Source organism: Dendropsophus ebraccatus, chromosome 8 (genome assembly GCF_027789765.1).
Source record: "Dendropsophus ebraccatus isolate aDenEbr1 chromosome 8, aDenEbr1.pat, whole genome shotgun sequence".
Classification (NCBI taxonomy): domain Eukaryota; kingdom Metazoa; phylum Chordata; class Amphibia; order Anura; family Hylidae; genus Dendropsophus; species Dendropsophus ebraccatus.
The window spans coordinates 95,349,669-95,367,596 of NC_091461.1; the positions used below are offsets into that span (position 1 = coordinate 95,349,669).

At 43.6% G+C, this 17,928-nt stretch overlaps 1 protein-coding gene across 5 annotated transcripts in view; it reads left to right on the forward strand.

Annotated features, from left to right (window-relative positions):
- Positions 1 to 17,928, forward strand: part of RASAL2 (RAS protein activator like 2) — a 239,370-nt gene that overhangs the window by 161,614 nt on the left and 59,828 nt on the right. For all 5 annotated transcript variants that reach the window (XM_069981110.1, XM_069981111.1, XM_069981112.1 and 2 more), the window contains one exon: positions 8,543 to 8,649. In XM_069981110.1, coding sequence (XP_069837211.1) covers positions 8,543 to 8,649 — 107 coding nt within the window. The remainder of the gene's footprint in view (positions 1 to 8,542; positions 8,650 to 17,928) is intronic.

Here is a 17,928-nt window from a genome sequence, read left to right on the forward strand (position 1 = left end):
CCGTCTCTGTAATCTCTGCACATTTCAGTGTGCAGTGTTTATATGGGGTGTAGATGTGAAGGTGTGAACAGGATTAGACACATCAGAGCAGACTCAGGAGGTTTCAGCTCTTTAAATAGAATTGAGAGAAGAATTCTGAGATGGAGACAGTCACGTAAAATAGAAGAACACAATTTGCAGCAAGTATGTTGCTTTCTGTGGCTACAGCAATATGCAGAACCAGTGGTCCTTCAGTGGCCGCTTCAGCTACAGTGGCAGCACTACCAAGTGGAGCCACGTAGGCCTTACCATGTTGTGTACCCAGATCTGACAGTACCTCCATAATGGTGCCGTGTACAGTAATAGCCATGGACACCAACATCAACTACAGCGCTGCCTGAAAAACACAAAAAACCATAGGGCTCTGAGTGAGCCAGAATGCATTTGATCAGTCAGGCCTTAATAACTTCGCTCGCAACATGCACCATGGCTCACATAATGAAAAGCACAGTGTGAACAAAGCCTTACCTGCAACCTTATTATAGAACAGGTCCCAACATGTCTGTGGTGGTACAAACACAGGTACCCTGTCCAGATCAGAGTAAGGAGAGTGCTGGTGACCGAGCTCAGGTACATGTGTGTCTTAGTGATGGTGGGCTGTTTGTGTGTGTATATATATATATATATATAGTGGTACCTTGGTTTAAGAGTAACTTGGTTTAAGAGCGTTTTGGTTTAAGAGCTCACAGTTTTTCAAAATTGTGACTTGGTTTAAGAGCATTGCTTTGGTTTAAGAGCTCCCTGTACTGGGTGGGAGGGGGAGTGGAGGAGGGGCATGGTCTGCATAGCTGGGTCTACAGCCCTGTACTCTGGCCCAGGAAGTCTCCCTCACCTTCCAAATCATAGCAGATCCACTTCAGGCTGTGGCTTACATCAGGGGAGAGGACTGTGGGGGTAATCTCTCCATAGCTGTAACCCTTCTCTCCCCAGACAGAGAGTGCTGCTATACTGTGCTCATATATGTACTGCTCACTCCTTCATACTCCCTGCAGTCTCTGTCCTCCCTTGTGTTTCCCATCCTCTCCATTACTGTACAGTAACTTATAAAATCACATATTCTGCTGTTTCTGAATGTTTGTTTCATTTGTTTTACTTGTTATTCAGAATAATAAATCATTATTTTTGGGGTATGGAACCAATTGTCTGCATTTCTATGATTTCTTATGGGAAAATTTGCTTTGGTTTAAGAGTCGATTTGGATTACAAGCGCGGCCCCGGAACGAATTATGCTCGTAAACCAAGGCACCACTGTATATATGTATATGTATGTGTGTATATATAAATATATATTGTCTGGAGCTTTATTGGTAATGTTTGGTGTTATAAAGTGTATGTTGCACTTAGGGCTGGGCAATATGGCCAAAAAATAAAATCTCGTTTTTTTGGTTTTTTTTTTTTTTCATTTCGGGGATGATTCTTGATTTAAATCTTGATATATATATTTTTTTTTCCGCTAAACAGAATATTTTTCTCTCTGCAGCGTCACATACTATTTTAATGATGTTTCCCCTGTGCCCCCATTTAATAGACAAGCGCCCCCTTTGTGCCCCATATAAGTAGTTTCCTTAAATATGTGCCTCTCAGTGCACCCATATAGTATAGGAGATCTTCTTTATGCCTTCATCTAGGTAGGGTATAGTGGTGGAGGTATAGAAGGGGTGTAGTAGTAGTACAGGTATAGATGAGGGGTGTAGTAGTAGTACAGGTATGGGGCAGCTGACTGTGACTGAGTGGGGACTGGGGCAGCTGGGGGGACTGAGGGGGTGACTGTGGCAGCTGGGGGGCACTGAGCGTGGACTGGAGCAGCTGAGGGTGACTGAGAGGGGACTGGGGCAGCTGGCAGTCACTGAGGGGGGGTTTGGGGCAGCTGGGAGGCTGAGGGGGGACTGGGGCAGCTGGGAGGCTGAGGGGGGACTGGGGCAGCTGGTGGTGAATTATGGGTGATTGGGGCAGCTGGCGGTGACTTAGGGGGGACTGGGCAGCTGGCGGTGACTGATGAGGGACTGGGGCATCTGGGGGAGGACTGAGGGGGGGCTGGGGCAGCTGGGGGGTGGACTGAGGGGGGACTGGGGCAGCTGGCGGGGACTGAGGGGGGACTGGGGCAGTTGGAGGGACTGGGGCAGCTGTTGGTGACTGAGGGGGCATTGGGGCAGCTGGCGGTGAGGGGGGTGTGGGGCAGCTGGCGGGGACTGAGGGGGAACTGGTACAGCTTGGCGCACACCCCTCCTCCTCTGCCTCCCCTCACCCCCGACACACATGCTCTCCTCCCAGCAGCACACAAAGGTCCCCGGTCTCTGGAGGAGGGTGATCGCATCACTGCAGGTCCTAAGTGTAAGGGGCGGGTAAGCGGCAGCAGAGCCTTGCACCTCACCTCCCCTCTCTGGACCGCCCGCCTCAACCTTGCACCTCACCGCCCCTCTCCGGACCACCACCCGCCGAGCACCTCACCGCCCGCAATGATTTTTTGTGAAAATCGAATTTACGATTTTCACAAAAAATCTAATCGATTCTAAAATTCGGGGCAAATTAATTGAATTAATTCAATTAATCGCCCAGCCCTAGTTGCACGTGAGACTACTACTTTCTTGCTTCTATCCAGCTGTTATAGAGATGTCTGCTTCTGCCGTCGCATTGTGATGCTCCAGCGTCCTCCTAGAAGACCTTGGTTTAGTATTGGAGCGCTTGTTTTATCAGCAGGTTCAGAGGGACCGTACCACCATCTCTCAGAGGCCCCAGAGACTGAAATATAATTTCCCCTTTCTCATAGGGTTTTGTGGTGGTTCTATTTTTTTTGCTGTATCCAAGAACTTTAATCACAAATAATTATATCTATTAAACTGTTCTGTGATGTTAGCATTGAATATTTATTACAGCCCTCCAGAAATTAGGCCTTTTAAAAAGACCCCTGGGACCCAGGCGATCCTCGTGAGGGGAGAGGATGGAAATATGTTATTAATAAGTATGCAGACAAATCCTATAACAGACGAGCTTTGGCGGCAGTGCGCGCGCAGTGAAAGACGTCCGCTGAGAGATTTTAGGTTAAATAAATATCTCGGAATGGTTGATAGGATGAGTAGCTCTGTGTCCCCTAATAAGATGAATATTCATTTATCAGCCACTCTTACTTGTGTTCTACTAGACCGGGGGGGAGAAACATAAAACTTTGTCGCAACCACTTGTATTGTTATCTATCTGGTTTGTTTTCCGGAGCCGGTGCTAATGTATAGAGTTATATAACATGTGATGCGTGCACTGTTCACCATGAAGGATGTAGATTCAATTACGGCACCAGTCTTGCATTATCATTTTAAAGGAGCCTCACATGATTGACATAGAAGATTACCACACCACAAAACCACTTGCAATTTACCAGCAGTTTTTGGCCGCAGGTGACCCACCCCTTCCTGCATGATATAGGGCTTAGTACTGGAAGCCAGAACCTGTACGTGAATAATTAGGGCAGGGAGGAGTGGGGGAGAGACGAGGCATGCATGCTGCAGCTCAGCACATCCTATATAATGCTTGAGCTCAGAAGGAAAACATGATCTTATAACTTTGGAAACAGCCATCAGCCATCATTTGTTTTATCCGCTATCTGTCCATGTCTGCAACTCTGGTCACCATATTGAGCTGACAGATTCCCTTTAAAACAGTTCAGTCAGGACGCCATGTCACATGGTACTCGGTCATGCGGGAACCACTCTAAGGAATTGTGCCGCTAATTTACTGTCTTGGATTGCGATGGCGAAGCACATTTTTTCGCCTGTCCTGACTGTAGACCAGTCATGACTTCATTTAAACCATATGACCACTGTGAATGTCACTTTTGGGTTAGCCACAATAATATAGGGGGGCTAGTAGGATCTAGTATGGAGGCATCACTTCAGGCCCCATTGCAGTGTATGACATGTTAATGCCAAGCGTGGTGTCGTCTTATATAGTAGAGGGGTATTGGGCATTCCCATAGCAGCCTTTGTACCCTCAGATAATGGCAAGTAGTATATTTCATAGCCGTAAGTCAGTAGCCACCTGTCACATCATTCAACCTTCACATAAGATTTACCATTTTCCCTTTAAAGAGGGAAAGGAGACTTAACAAGTAATGATTACATTCGGTATTACACCAGCAAGCTTGGAAATATACATTGGTTTTCCATTGATTCGGCATAAATATTGTAACATGACATATTGAATGACCTTACAGCCTGTCAATATACGCACACAGGGCCGTCATGCTGTATGTCCGAGGAGGGTGAGCTGGACCGTAACGTCTTCTTCTTCTTCTTCACACACTAAACTCCTTGGCTATAAGTAAAAAAAAAAAAAAAAAAGATAATAAAGTAACAAAAATAGCAGCTTGAAGCTGTTGGTGTGAAGTCCTGAGTCTGCACTTCTCCCAGACCATTTATCCCCATAGTCACTGGTCGCTGTAGCGCAGCCAGGCTTTGCCTTCTCTTCCTGATCTCATTTGTCTCCATGGATCTTGCTCCTGTTTTCTAAGGTTACATAATGTTGAATTGACCTTCTATAAAAAGTTGTAAACCACAATTAGCTAAAATGCGTCTGGCTCCAGTGGTCTTCAGGTTCAATGCTTTTACCTCCTTACTTATAAGTAACATTTTGATCTCGGAAAAGTCGCAAGTAAGGAGAAAAATATCCAATGAGCTGTCCCTGCTATTTGTTCTGTTAGTCCAAAGACTATAAAAAAAAAAGATGGAAGTATCTCATATGATACTTCCAACCTGTAAATGGTGCTATTACTGTCTCTGGATGCTTGCTGGGTGATTAAGGGCTCTCTATGGGCAGTGGTGGTTGCACGCTCGGTGGAGGGAAACATTGCACCACATCAATTACAAGACCACTAGGTCTAAGAAGCAAGTTGCTTTCTACAAATAGTGGTACTAAAAGCCTTTGTATGTGTATACAAAGATTGTCTGCATTGTAGGAAGGGGTTCTGCTTTACTTGTCCTCTCATTGATTGGGATTAGTCTCAGTCCCTCATCTGTAAATGAATTTGCTTATGTCAGCAGTGGGGATATACGAGGTGGAGGGGATATACCGGGCTTAGGTCTCTATATTCCCATTGATGCTCAAAATCAATTTTTTTAGCTGCTCATTTTCTTTCTCCTTTGAGATATTGTGCATGGTCTCACCCAAACCAAACATGCAGCGTTAAAGGGGTTTTACCACTAACAATGCATATCACTGAACTGCAGAGTAGGCAGGGAGTGTCTGCTGTGTTACTGTGTTATCCCAACTTCTGCGACCCTCACTTACCAATGGCTGAATAGGACTGTGCCCAGACATGCACACTGCCAGTCTGTTCATTGTTACTTTCCCAGTGTGCTTGGAGGGGGGGGGGGGTCCTAATGCTCTGAGTTTGCAAGGTGCTATGTGTGCAGAGAGGACAGGAACAGCAGCAACAAAGAAAAAAAAGATGAAAAAAGGTTACACTAAGATGTGGAACAGAGTATTTTATTCAGGAGGCAACACTGTGTACATAAAGTAGTAAGATCACTGGTATTGATACGTGGTACAGCTGCCCAGAACTTTATAGCCAATGAGACGGAAGCCCTGATTTACCTTACAAACACAGCATGGACCCTTTGGAAGGGAGAGACTAGGTCACAGACTTCAGGTATACAACCCAGGCTTTTTCCTGAACAAAGTGCTAGCTAAGCCCCACCCACACTCCCTCTGCTGCTAAAGACAGACTGAACCTAACAACAGGCAGTGGACAGCAGGCTGCAGGGAAGTGGCCATTACTTTAAGGCTTTATTAGTCCTTAGTCCTGGTCTAGTAAGCTCACGTGGCAGCCACTCTAAGACCATGCTTACATGTAAAAGATTGGGGCAGATTTTTGGTGCAAACAAACATGCAATAGGGAGTATAGTTTTAGTAGACAGAAATCAGTATACATCTGAAGGCACGCTGCCTGTTTGCTAATAAAATCCCATCAGCTCTGTCTCACTGCAGATCTCCTGTAGAAATCCAGGTAAAAATCCTTGTCGAAATCTGCTTGATTATCTTGCAGCTTTTTTTATGCAGAGTTACTGCAGCAGCCAATTTGCGTCTGGCTATATGTATATATATATATATATATATATATATATATATATATATATATATATATATATATATTATGTAATATATTTGTATTGCATTAGTTCTTGTTTGTGAATTCCTCGCATAGTTCTGTAATCCAGGCTTGTCTGTTATCACTAGAACCTCTCCAACCTGCCCAGCGTCTACATACATTAGTAACTTTGGACAATGTAACGTTCTCTGTGATTTTTAGCTTTTTTGTATTCTTTATACTTGATTTGTGAGCAAGGTTAGGCTGTCCTCCTCCTCGGAATGCTGCATCGGCTGGACAGTGCCTCTTCATACCTCTTTTATTAGTGCTCATTTTTGTGTTTATGGCTTGCCAGTTATTCTTTCCCCTGGACTAAGTGCGGATGACAAGAGATGAAATAGAAGCCATTGAGCAGAGGAGGGCTGCATTGATTTTGCAGCAGGTGATAATGCAATAGTAGCGTGCAGCAAGCTGGGGGTGGACGGGGGAAAGAAAGACATCTAATTTTGGAAGAGCTGAGATGGTATAGATTTCTATCCCAGCATAAAGGAACCGCAGCCTGAGCTCAACATAGCAACAACTTTCTCTAGATCTGCACAGAAGGCAGTTTACAGTGGATGACTTGAGCAAGTCCTTAGGACGAAAAAAAAAGCAGCAATGGAAGACGTCAAATCAGCCAGTGATATGCAAGACAGAAAAAATGTCCAGCAAGGAGGAAGCGTCCAAGTAGCAGGCTGGTGATCCCGGAGCCAGGGACTGCACCTTCACATTAACAATCGTCCCTTTCTCCGGCTGCTGAGTGAGCTGTAATTTTGCCGAGGAGGCAATTATCATGGAATATTAAAGGGGGGAAACAGGACTATTGTGGTTTCATCCAGGACGCCATTGAGATTGTGATTTTTTTTTTTTTTTCCCCTCTTCTCGTCGCCCCAAAGTGACTTTGTTTTTCTTTATCTCTGCTACAGTTTCAAGTGCAAAGAGTCTTTTTAAAAAAAAAAAAAAATCCTGAGTGCCCCGTTGTCTTGGGTATCGAGTCAGAGGTATCTGAGAAGAAGCTTTCTTTTTCTTTTCTTCTTGGATATCCAGGTGCAGAAGGAGTAGCAGTTGTTTTCTGTGGGTGTTTGCTCGTCGTCTTTCTGTTCTGTTTATGTTGTGTTTTCCGTTCTCATTAGACCTTCTCTATCTTTTTTTGTTTTTGTTTGTGCCACCGAAACATTGAGCTTTTCCGTGTTGCTTTAAGCTATCGATTTGCCAGGCAGGGACGAGTCTCCTTTGCATCTCCCTTTATATTTACCTCCTCGGAGCGTGTCATTGCCTTGATAACTGATAATTTGTCCTTTCAGGGAGAGCCGTTCTGCACTGGCACAGACTGGCAGCACTTTTCCGTAAGTGCTCATTGTTTGCACAGACCGGGGAGCACTGATGACACTTTTCTCCCACTAAATGCCAGAGTGCTTCAGCATCTGTAAATAGCTTGATATCTAATGAGGATGTGCAGTTCAGGCAATTGATTGAATAGCTGCAGTCGTGTGTGTATCTCCTTGCTCTCTGCACACTGGCAGGGGAGGGGGAAGAAAAGGATCCGATCCTGCTCCTTTCAGAATTGGAAGTAGCACGGATCCCTTGGGCCAAAAGGCCAGGATTGTTCGTCTTTGCTGCACCAGTTTCCCCTCGAAGAGTGGAATATGCCAGGCTGCACGGGCTCAGCCATGACTCCTGTCTTTCCCGAGGACCGGCCGAGGGCTGCGTAAGATATAAACCCGGTTCCATGTGTGGGATTCTTTGTTGCATCTCAGAAGTTGGATACAGCCCAACCTTTGACGTAGAAATGGGTAGCACTTGCGATAAAGGTACTCCTAAAGAATGTGGGTGATTTTTTTTTTTTTCTCCCTATGAGCATGTGTAGTGTGCTGAGGCCATTCTTTAACCCTTGAGTTACCAGTTTGATGATGTGAATGAACTATATTTGCTCATGGTAATATATGCTACCATCATTTTTCTTTTCATTTGCTTGTCTTGTCTATTTTTATAGCACATCGGAATAACTTTGTTTTTAACCTTTTATATGTATCGTCGAGATGTTTTCTTTCCTTAACCGCCGCCCCTTCCGATTTACAAGTTGAGTGCTAGTTTCACCTGTTTATCTTGTAAGGAGTGAACCTCCTCCTTGGAGGAATTCACCTGTTCAGCGTGCTGAGCGTTACTCCCATAGATGTGTATGTTTCGGTATCTGCAGAATTCTTTTATTTTGTCTGCTCGGAGGAATCCAGCTATGAAATGTAAAGCTCAATTATCTTCTCACCCCTAGACGCTTTCTATTATTGCTCATGAAGTTGTCATTCTCGTTCCGGGTGCAGGATGGATTTCTATTGGCAGCTTCTCTTTTTCTCATGTCTTGTCTTTCTTCTTGTCTGTCTTCCTCTGCAGAGGTGCCGGCTGAGAGGTCACCGCGAAGGAGAAGTATCTCTGGGACCAGCACATCTGACAAGGCCAACTCCATGGACCCCGCAAACACCTCTCCTTTTAAAGTCCCCGTAAGTGGCTTGTAATGATTTGTATTGAGCAGGGGTTTCCTGGGTGTGCTGCGCGCAGAGCCGGCGGAGGCGAGAGCTGCAGTATGGGCTGTATTAATATTTCCATGGCAGGAAAGTGCTGCATTAATTTAGGAAATGGCAGAGAAACTCCAGCCGTTACTTCTCATGTGTGTGTATATGTATAGGGCAGGCTGTCAGGTACATGTGGCCTGTGTTAGTCTAACCTATTGGGCATCACAGTATAGTTAACTACTTGTTTGGAGTGTTCTTTTCAGATAGGCTTAGGCCAAATGCACATTAGACTGCAAAAGTTTGCATGGAAAATCCACAGTACAGTAAAGTAGATGTGATACTAGTGGGGAAGGTAAAATCTGCAGCATTTCTGCACTAAAATACGCTCAGTGTGAGAGGATCTTCCTGTGGATTTGCAGTGCGTACTGTCCGCAGCACATCCATCTACTGTACATTCACCCTTAAAGGGAACCCATCATGTTGAAAATGCAGCCCGTCTGCAGGCAGCATGTTAGAGTTGATGTATAGTTGTGAAGAAAGATTCAGTAGAACTTTAGGAGTCTAGGGGGCGGTCTTAGCTTTCTATGAATACAAAGATAACTGTCAGTCACTGATAAGGACCACCTACTGGACTCTTGAGCTGGGTATGAGCAGAGGTTTAGCTCAATACAGAATCTTTTCCAGTGCTCTATATATCATTCTGCCCGGCTCTGGCTGTTCTGTGACATGCTGTCTGCAGACTGGATTGCATTTTCACCATCACAGTTTCCTTTTTGGTTATCTGGGGTTCCTGCGTGGCTGACAAATACAGATTGACGAGTACTGATGGCAGCAATGACGCCACCAATAGGGGCTGGGATTTCTTGTATGTTTGTACATTTGCATAACAATGTCATTCAGCAAAGCATACTGGCAGGGTTAAGCTGGTTTATACCATTAGCGTTGTTCAGGAGCAGGATGTCAGGTTTCTCTGTGAGTAATAACCATCAGTGCCCAATCTGATTAGGAATCACTATGGCGGTATGATCGGACATTAGGTGCAGTATGCATGCCCCTGGTAGTGTTAATACTGATGCAGCAAGGACCCACTTTTGTCTAGCAGAGAGTGTAATTGGATGTGAGGGAATGCCGCCTGCCGCTAGCTTCTCTGGTCCCGGTAAGTGTAACAAAAGCCAACTCAGTCAGCAAAAGTGAAGGTCAGGAAAAACCTGCTGAGATGTTCCAGCTGCCGGTGCTCCTGTCTTCCGCAGTCACAGATTTCATCCTGTCCGTGCCCGGCGCTGCCAGGCAGGAAGTGCACAATATGGCTGTTTGCATACCGCGACCTGTAGAACCACAGCCATTATAACACACTAATAGGATATAAAGAAAACTTACACATTGTTACTTTTATACAAAATGCTTTGTTTTTAATAAAATTACCTGCAGCACTTTGCAGGTAACGTACATATATAGTATAGGATACATACAATATATAGTATAGGATACATACATATATAGTATAGGATACACACAATATATAGTATAGGATACATACATATATAGTATAGGATACACACAATATATAGTACAGTATAGGATACATACATACAGTATATAGTATAGGATACACACAATATATAGTATAGGATACATACATACAGTATATAGTATAGGATATATACATATATAGTATAGGATACACAATGTATAGTATAGGATATATATATATATATATATGTATATGTGTGTGTGTATATATATATATATATATATATATATATATATATATATATATATATTAGGATACATACAATATATAGTATAGGATACATATATATAGTATACTATACATACGTTATATGGTATAGGATACATAGAACATATAGCATAGGATACATACAATATATAGTATAGGATGCATACAATATATAGTATAGGATACATACATACAGTATATAGTATAGAATACATACAATATCTAGTATAGGTTACATACATACGGTATGCAGTATAGGATATATATATATATATATATATATATATATATATATATATAGCATAGGATAGATACATACGTTATAATATATATATATATATATATATATATATGGCATAGGATAAATATACTATATAGAAAACCTTATAAGACTGGGGGCAGAGGAGGAGACTAGATCTGGTCCTCTAAAGGTCCTTGAGGGGTAGGAAGTGAATAACATTGATTATCCTGTAACAATGGCTCCTGTAAAAGCCTGGGATGGGCAGCATGATCAGTGAGTTCTTGAGGGAGACGTGCTGGAAGCAGGAGAAATAGACAAGGATGTGGGTGAATGTGACAAGTTGTGATGGCTAGATGACTAGGTCCGAGCATCTCCAAAATGAGTGGCTAGTGCCTAACAAAAGTGCTCGGACAAAGGACAATAGGTGAGCCAGTGGGTCATGTTCCGGTAACAGGTGTGTAAAGGGAATAAGACCCACAGAAGAGCTAGTGTCTCACAAACTGCTGAAAACCTGTGACTAAACCTGGTGAGACAGGTGCCAGAACACACAGGGCATTACAGCTTACTGTAGAGGTAAGAGGTGATAGTGCCCTATAGTTGGCCTTCCCCTTTAATGTATATGCATACGGAGTTGGAAATGCACAGAAAACCACTGCAATAAATCAAAATACATAAAAAATAAGAAATGTCAGACAGTGTTACCTTAGGGCCCTATTCCACCGGACGATTATCGTTAGCATAATCGTTAACGATTAACGATCTCAAACGACCGCTATTGCGAAAGACCTGAAAACGTTCACTCATTTCCATGGAACGATAATCGTTACTTATGATCGTAATTGCGATCGTTTCTTCTTCCGTATTTCTTCGCTATTGCGTTCGTATCTATTGCGAACGACCGAACGATGTCTTATTCAATGCGAACGATTTGCGAACGTTTTGCGAACGAGCAACGATAAAAATAGGTCCAGGTCTTATAAAGCGATCAACGATTTCTCGTTCGGTCGTTAATCGTTACTGCATTTCAACCGAACGATTATCGTTTAGATTCGAACGATTTAACGATAATCTGAACGATAATCGTCCGGTGGAATAGGGCCCTTAGAGTAGAGTGTGCCAGATCTTTTCTCCAGCTGTGGGAAATTCTGTTGCCTCTTTAGACGGGCTCTTTTCCACTGCCCAATGGGAGGCAGTAAATGAGTGTCGATCAGTGTGATCAGTGCTTGTATGCAGTGCCTTCACAAGGCTCCATTAATCGTGCCCTACATGTGATTGCTGGATCGTTCATGCCACATTTAAATGTATGTTTCAATCGCCCATCTGCAGTTAATACAGCGATATACACGGCTGATAATCATAATTTATATGACTGCACAAAAAAGTAGCATTTCCTCATTCAAAGACTTGTCACCCCTTCGCACTGGCCAATTATCGGGTCAAGACCATTCCTAGGAACCCTTATTACCAATAACCGGCTCATGCAAAAGCACTTAAAGTTAGGCCTTACTTACACGTTCCGTGCACGGTCTGTATATACAGGTGGTCGTGTCAGTACAGTGCTGCAAAGATTTAAAGATTCGGATCTCCCAGCATCATATTGATACACTAATCCAGTAATGCCGAACTCTGCTCATATGTGCGGAGCATGTAAATAAGGCCTTTTTTTTTTTTTTAATACGGTCTTACTTTAAAGCCAAAAATGTGCACCTAAAAAGTGGCATTTTGGTGGCCTATAACCATGACCTGTTGTTTTTGCACCCACCACCACTTTCTGCCTGATAACATATATTAGTAAATCTGGCCCTTGGCTTTAACAGTTATGTGTGTTCTTACTAAAAGTCATAGATTATGCTCAGTACAGTCTATGGTTATGGAACAAGTATGTCAGTCATTTCAGCAATTCTGTGCCTTCATTACATACAGATCCGTGCGATATACATTGCCCAAGGTCTGCTCCTATTCATCAGTGACATTATTTAGGCCAGTTACACATTGATTTAGTTATACTAGATGAGACATTGCATATATAATAGCTCATTATTGTATGTATAGATCTATCTATAATAAGCTTTATCTTGTATGGTTACATAAGGGGTCAGGAGCAGGTGTATCTCTTGCACCAGTTCCCAGGTTCCCCATGTTATGGCTCTGTAACACGTGTATCATGTCAGAAGTGATACAGTCGAGCATACACCCTGCAGATTGCATTGTTTCCGGATTACATTTCCCCCAGAATCTTCCTTTCAGTCTCTGTATGGTTGAGGTTGTAAAGCTTATCTCCACCGCTCTCAGGGACAGATAAAATCCAGCTTGGGGATACGGTTTGCTAAGTCTTAGCTAGTTGTTCCTGACATCCGCTTATATTCCGGATTTAATTGCGTCCCAGGGACCCGGCCGCCATTGTGAGTGACAAGTTGTTGCCGCACAGTGATGGCAGCCCGTGTTATGTCACAGCTTTTCTCATCTTCCGATATATATTTCTTGTGATGTTTGATCCGTAAAAGTTGGGATGTAGCTGCCTTCTTCTTCAGGGAGCGTGAAATCTTATGGAAATTTCCAGCTAATGTGATGATGTGTTCCATAGCAATGCTTTTAGTCGATATTTAATATGACGGCTGCAGCAGTTTCCTGCAGGTTTGACGTGATACATCTCCATCACGCAACAGTCAGACTGGGGTTTTATTACTTTTTCATGGGTCTACAGTAAGTAACATACAACTCTGACATGACTCGGAATCATGGGTTGGTATTGTACTTTATTGCAGTAGGGGGCGGCATTTTATCAGTAGCATGAATACATATATCCATCTATGTGCCTAATGTAACACTTCTTCTAGGCCACCTCTCTGCTCCTGTTCCACATGTAGTCTCTTAAAGGGCTGGTGAGCAGCCTATAATTCTTCTTAAAAGGGAGTCAGTCCGTTCATATTCATAGCAACAGAATCCTCCACTCCACAGCTGGGTCCAACAGGCGCAGGTCCAGGTAAAAAGCAAGGCAAAATAAAGTACAAAAAATAATGAAAAAACAACACTATATTATATTGTTTATATGCATGATATGAGCTACAGACACACTTTTGAACGCATAATAAGAAATCAGCCTTGCTCCACAGATGCCTTTTAAAATCTATTTTATTTGACAAGTGCAAGGGCCCCGTAGGTGGGGAGTGAGCTGCTTGAGAGCCACAGCATCGCCACACCTCCGTAAGAGCAAGGAAAGTTTTAAAAGACATCTGTTGAGCAAGTACTGCAGCATTGATATGTCTAAGGCTAGGTTTAAATCACGTTTTCGGCTATACGATGGGAATCTATGAAAAATGGATGCCTGACGTGCAGCCTAGCGTGGGGCACATGGCCCCATGGACTTGAGTGGGCAGGACATAGTTATTTACGACTACATTCTGTCCATTTCCCAGACATATACTACTTTTGTGCAGGACTCAAAAGCATTGTCTACGTCCTGCCCATTCAAGTCAATGGGGCCATGGGCCCCATGCTGGGCTGCACATCTGGCATTATTTTTTCATAGATTCCCGTCATGTAGCCCGACGTTGGCCGAAAACATGATGTAAACCTAGCCTGCCTTCTCTTATTGACTCTTGAAATGCCCTTACTCAGTCACTCTGTGTCTGATCAATGTGGCTTTCTTCAGTTTTGATTTCTTGCTACTTTTTGGAACTGACCCAGCTTGACCTTGTCTGCTGCCCATCCTAAACTCTAATCTCACTGGCTTATCCCTAAGCCAGATCTGTAAGTGACCCAATGGGTCCACCTCTCCACCCCTATTACACCCATCGTCTATAGATTTGCTGACTATTAATTCTCCTTTTTCCCCACTGTCCAACCACCATGCTTGTGGCCAAGACACATAAACACCCCAGCACCAGCAGTTACTAAGATAACTGTGCACATGATATAAAATTTGAGTATAATGGCTACAATACACATGTAGATAAGTCTGTGAGGCTGAACTACTGTCTAAGGGCCCATTCACACTACAGAATTGGCGCAGAGATTCCACTCGGAACCCCTGCCCGCGGACTCCGCACCGAATCCCGTCTGTTATCTCTTTCAATGGGAGGTCTCGTCCCTCTCTGCTCAAAGAATAGATATGTCCTACTATCTATCCATGATGCAGTCGTTCCTACTATCCATGATGCAGTCGTTCCTACTATCTATCAATGATGCAGTCGTTCCTACTATCTATCCATGATGCAGTCCTTCCTACTATCCATCCATGATGCAGTCGTCCCCACTATCCATCCATGATGCAGTCATTCCTACTATCCGTCCATGATGCAGTCGTTCCTACTATCAATCCATGATGCAGTCGTCCCCACTATCCATCCATGATGCAGTCGTCCCCACTATCCATCCATGATGCAGTCGTTCCTACTATCAATCCATGATGCAGTCATCCCCACTATCCATCCATGATGCAGTCCTTCCTACTATCAATCCATGATGCAGTCCTTCCTACTATCAATCCATGATGCAGTCCTTCCTACTATCCATCCATGATGCAGTCCTTCCTACTATCCATCCATGATGCAGTCCTTCCTACTATCCATCCATGATGCAGTCCTTCCTACTATCAATCCATGATGCAGTCCTTCCTACTATCAATCCATGATGCAGTCCTTTCTACTATCCATCCATGATGCAGTCCTTCCTACTATCCATCCATGATGCAGTCCTTCCTACTATCCATCCATGATGCAGTCCTTCCTACTATCCATCCATGATGCAGTCCTTTCTACTATCCATCCATGATGCAGTCCTTCCTACTATCCATCCATGATGCAGTCGTTCCTACTATCCATCCATGATGCAGTCGTTCCTACTATCCATCCATGATGCAGTCCTTCCTACTATCCATCCATGATGCAGTCGTTCCTACTATCCATCCATGATGCAGTCCTTCCTACTATCCATCCATGATGCAGTCCTTCCTACTATCCATCCATGATGCAGTCCTTCCTGCTATCCATCCATGATGCAGTCCTTCCTGCTATCCATCCATGATGCAGTCCTTCCTGCTATCCATCCATGATGCAGTCCTTCCTACTATCCATCCATGATGCAGTCCTTCCTACTATCCATCCATGATGCAGTCGTCCCTACTATCTGTCCTTGATGCAGTCGTCCCCACTATCCATCCATGATGTAATTATACATACAGTCTGTCCATGATGCAGTCATACAGATATGTTCTTTCCCGACATATCGTTAATGGACAGAAGATAATTGCGGACTGCAAGAACTTTAACCCGATTATTGGCATTTTTTTTTTTTAACACAGCCAATGTATTTACAGATGATTAGTCCACCATTGTATAGCTAAAACCTTGTTCTCACATTGTACCTGGAGAACAGTTGTTTTATAATTTTTTTTAATATGTATAAGCATGCTGAGCCGATTTGCAGTGTTGGGTCTACATCCCTTACCCCCCTGGTCCTTGTGTGTTGGACCCCCGGTCCCTGCCATAGAACATATGCCATAGCCACAGGTGACCTTCCTGTGCTGCAGCTGGTCATTGCTGTTCTTGGCAGCAGCGCCTCTCCCTCTCTCGCCTGGTTTCACATTACTGTATTACAGTCGGTGATTGTGAACTCTGCATTATTCTGATGAAATTATCCTGCACCACTGCTTCACGCATTAAGATGCACCTTCCTTTAGCTTCTTCCCACCATCTTGAATCAATATTCCTTTAATATAATAAGCTTCTCTTCTGATTGTCTTCTATGCTGGGATATCCCTATTTTGTACTAATGCTGTAACAAATTGGCTTTCCCATCAGTATCCGGAGCGTCTTCCAGTAATATATTATTTTCGTCCAAGTCATTTCTGGAACTTTTCAGGATGATGACTATAAGTGCAGATTTGGTTTTCTTTAATAGAAGTTTGAGCTTCGAGCTGTAGCCGTCAGTACATGCTGGGAATGGAAGTTTTCCTCCATTAGAATAGCTGCTCATAGCTTTATAATAGGCCAAAATGCTTCGCATTTCTTAGGAAGCATGCACGTCTGGCAGGATTCAATCCTTCCATAATTTAGGAGTTGTCCAAGATTATATATAAGGGTCTTTATATCCAGAATTGGCACCACTGCTCCTGTCCTATATTGAAGATAATGCTCTTTTCGCTGCAATACCAGACGTCACCACAATTGAAAAGAGTGGCGCCATTTTCAGGGGAGAAGGGGCTCTTTGTGATTTGTACGTTTTATGGGACAGGTATCGGGATAAATTAATTCATACAAACCACGCCAACATATGTTCACATGCACTTGGTCGCTGGGGATTTGATGCTGCAGATTTGATCGGTGTAAGTAAATAGCTGACATCTTTAGTGGATTACAGTAAGTAAGGGTGAGCATACCCTTAAAGTGTCACTGTCGTTTAAATTTTTTTTTTTTTTTTTGCAGAAATCAATAGTACAGGCGATTTTAAGAAACTTTGTAATTGAGTTTATTAGCCAAAAAAAATGTATTTTTATCATGAAAAAGCAGTTTGAAGCTCTCCCCCCTGTGGTCATGGTTTTCTATGGAGAGGGGAGGGGTGGAGGGAGATGAGGCACCAAAACAGGACAACAAAGAGTTAATTTATAGCTACATCACCGGGCTATTTACTCTGAAGTCAGCACTGACCTCTCTGACCTCTAAATACTGGCTTTCACACAGGTCCCGCTGTGTAATCCTTTGTTCTCTTCTCTCTGCTGGTGACTAATCTCCCTCTTCCCTCCTCCCCCCTTTCCTCTCCATAGGATACACAGGGCCCGACTGATGTAAAAGAGTCGAGATTTACTGATAATGAGCAGTGAATGAGAGAGGAGGGAGGGGGGGCCTGGGGAAAGGCTTTTTGAATGCAGATAATGGCATATTTGCCTAATAAACACAAATACAAAGTTTCTTAATCGCCTGGACTATTGATTTCTGCCAAAAAAAAAAAAAAAAAAGACAGTGACACATATTTTCGGAATGCTTACGTATGGCTTTATTTGCACTGTTGTCGCTATGGGGGGAACAGTGTTCAGATGAATCTTAATGAATTGTGACAGATCCCATTACTTAACCCCTAGACGACCCTGGACGTAGGGTTACGTCATGGAAGTCTGTCCCCAGACGACCCATGACGTAACCTTACGTCCTGGGTGTTTTTCCCGGAGCGCGCTTCATAGCAGGTGGGGGCCGGCTGCAATCAGCAGCCGGGACCTCACCGGTAATGACATGCTGCAGCGATCGCGCTGCCGCGTGTCATTAACCCCTTAAACGCCGTGATCACGGCGCGA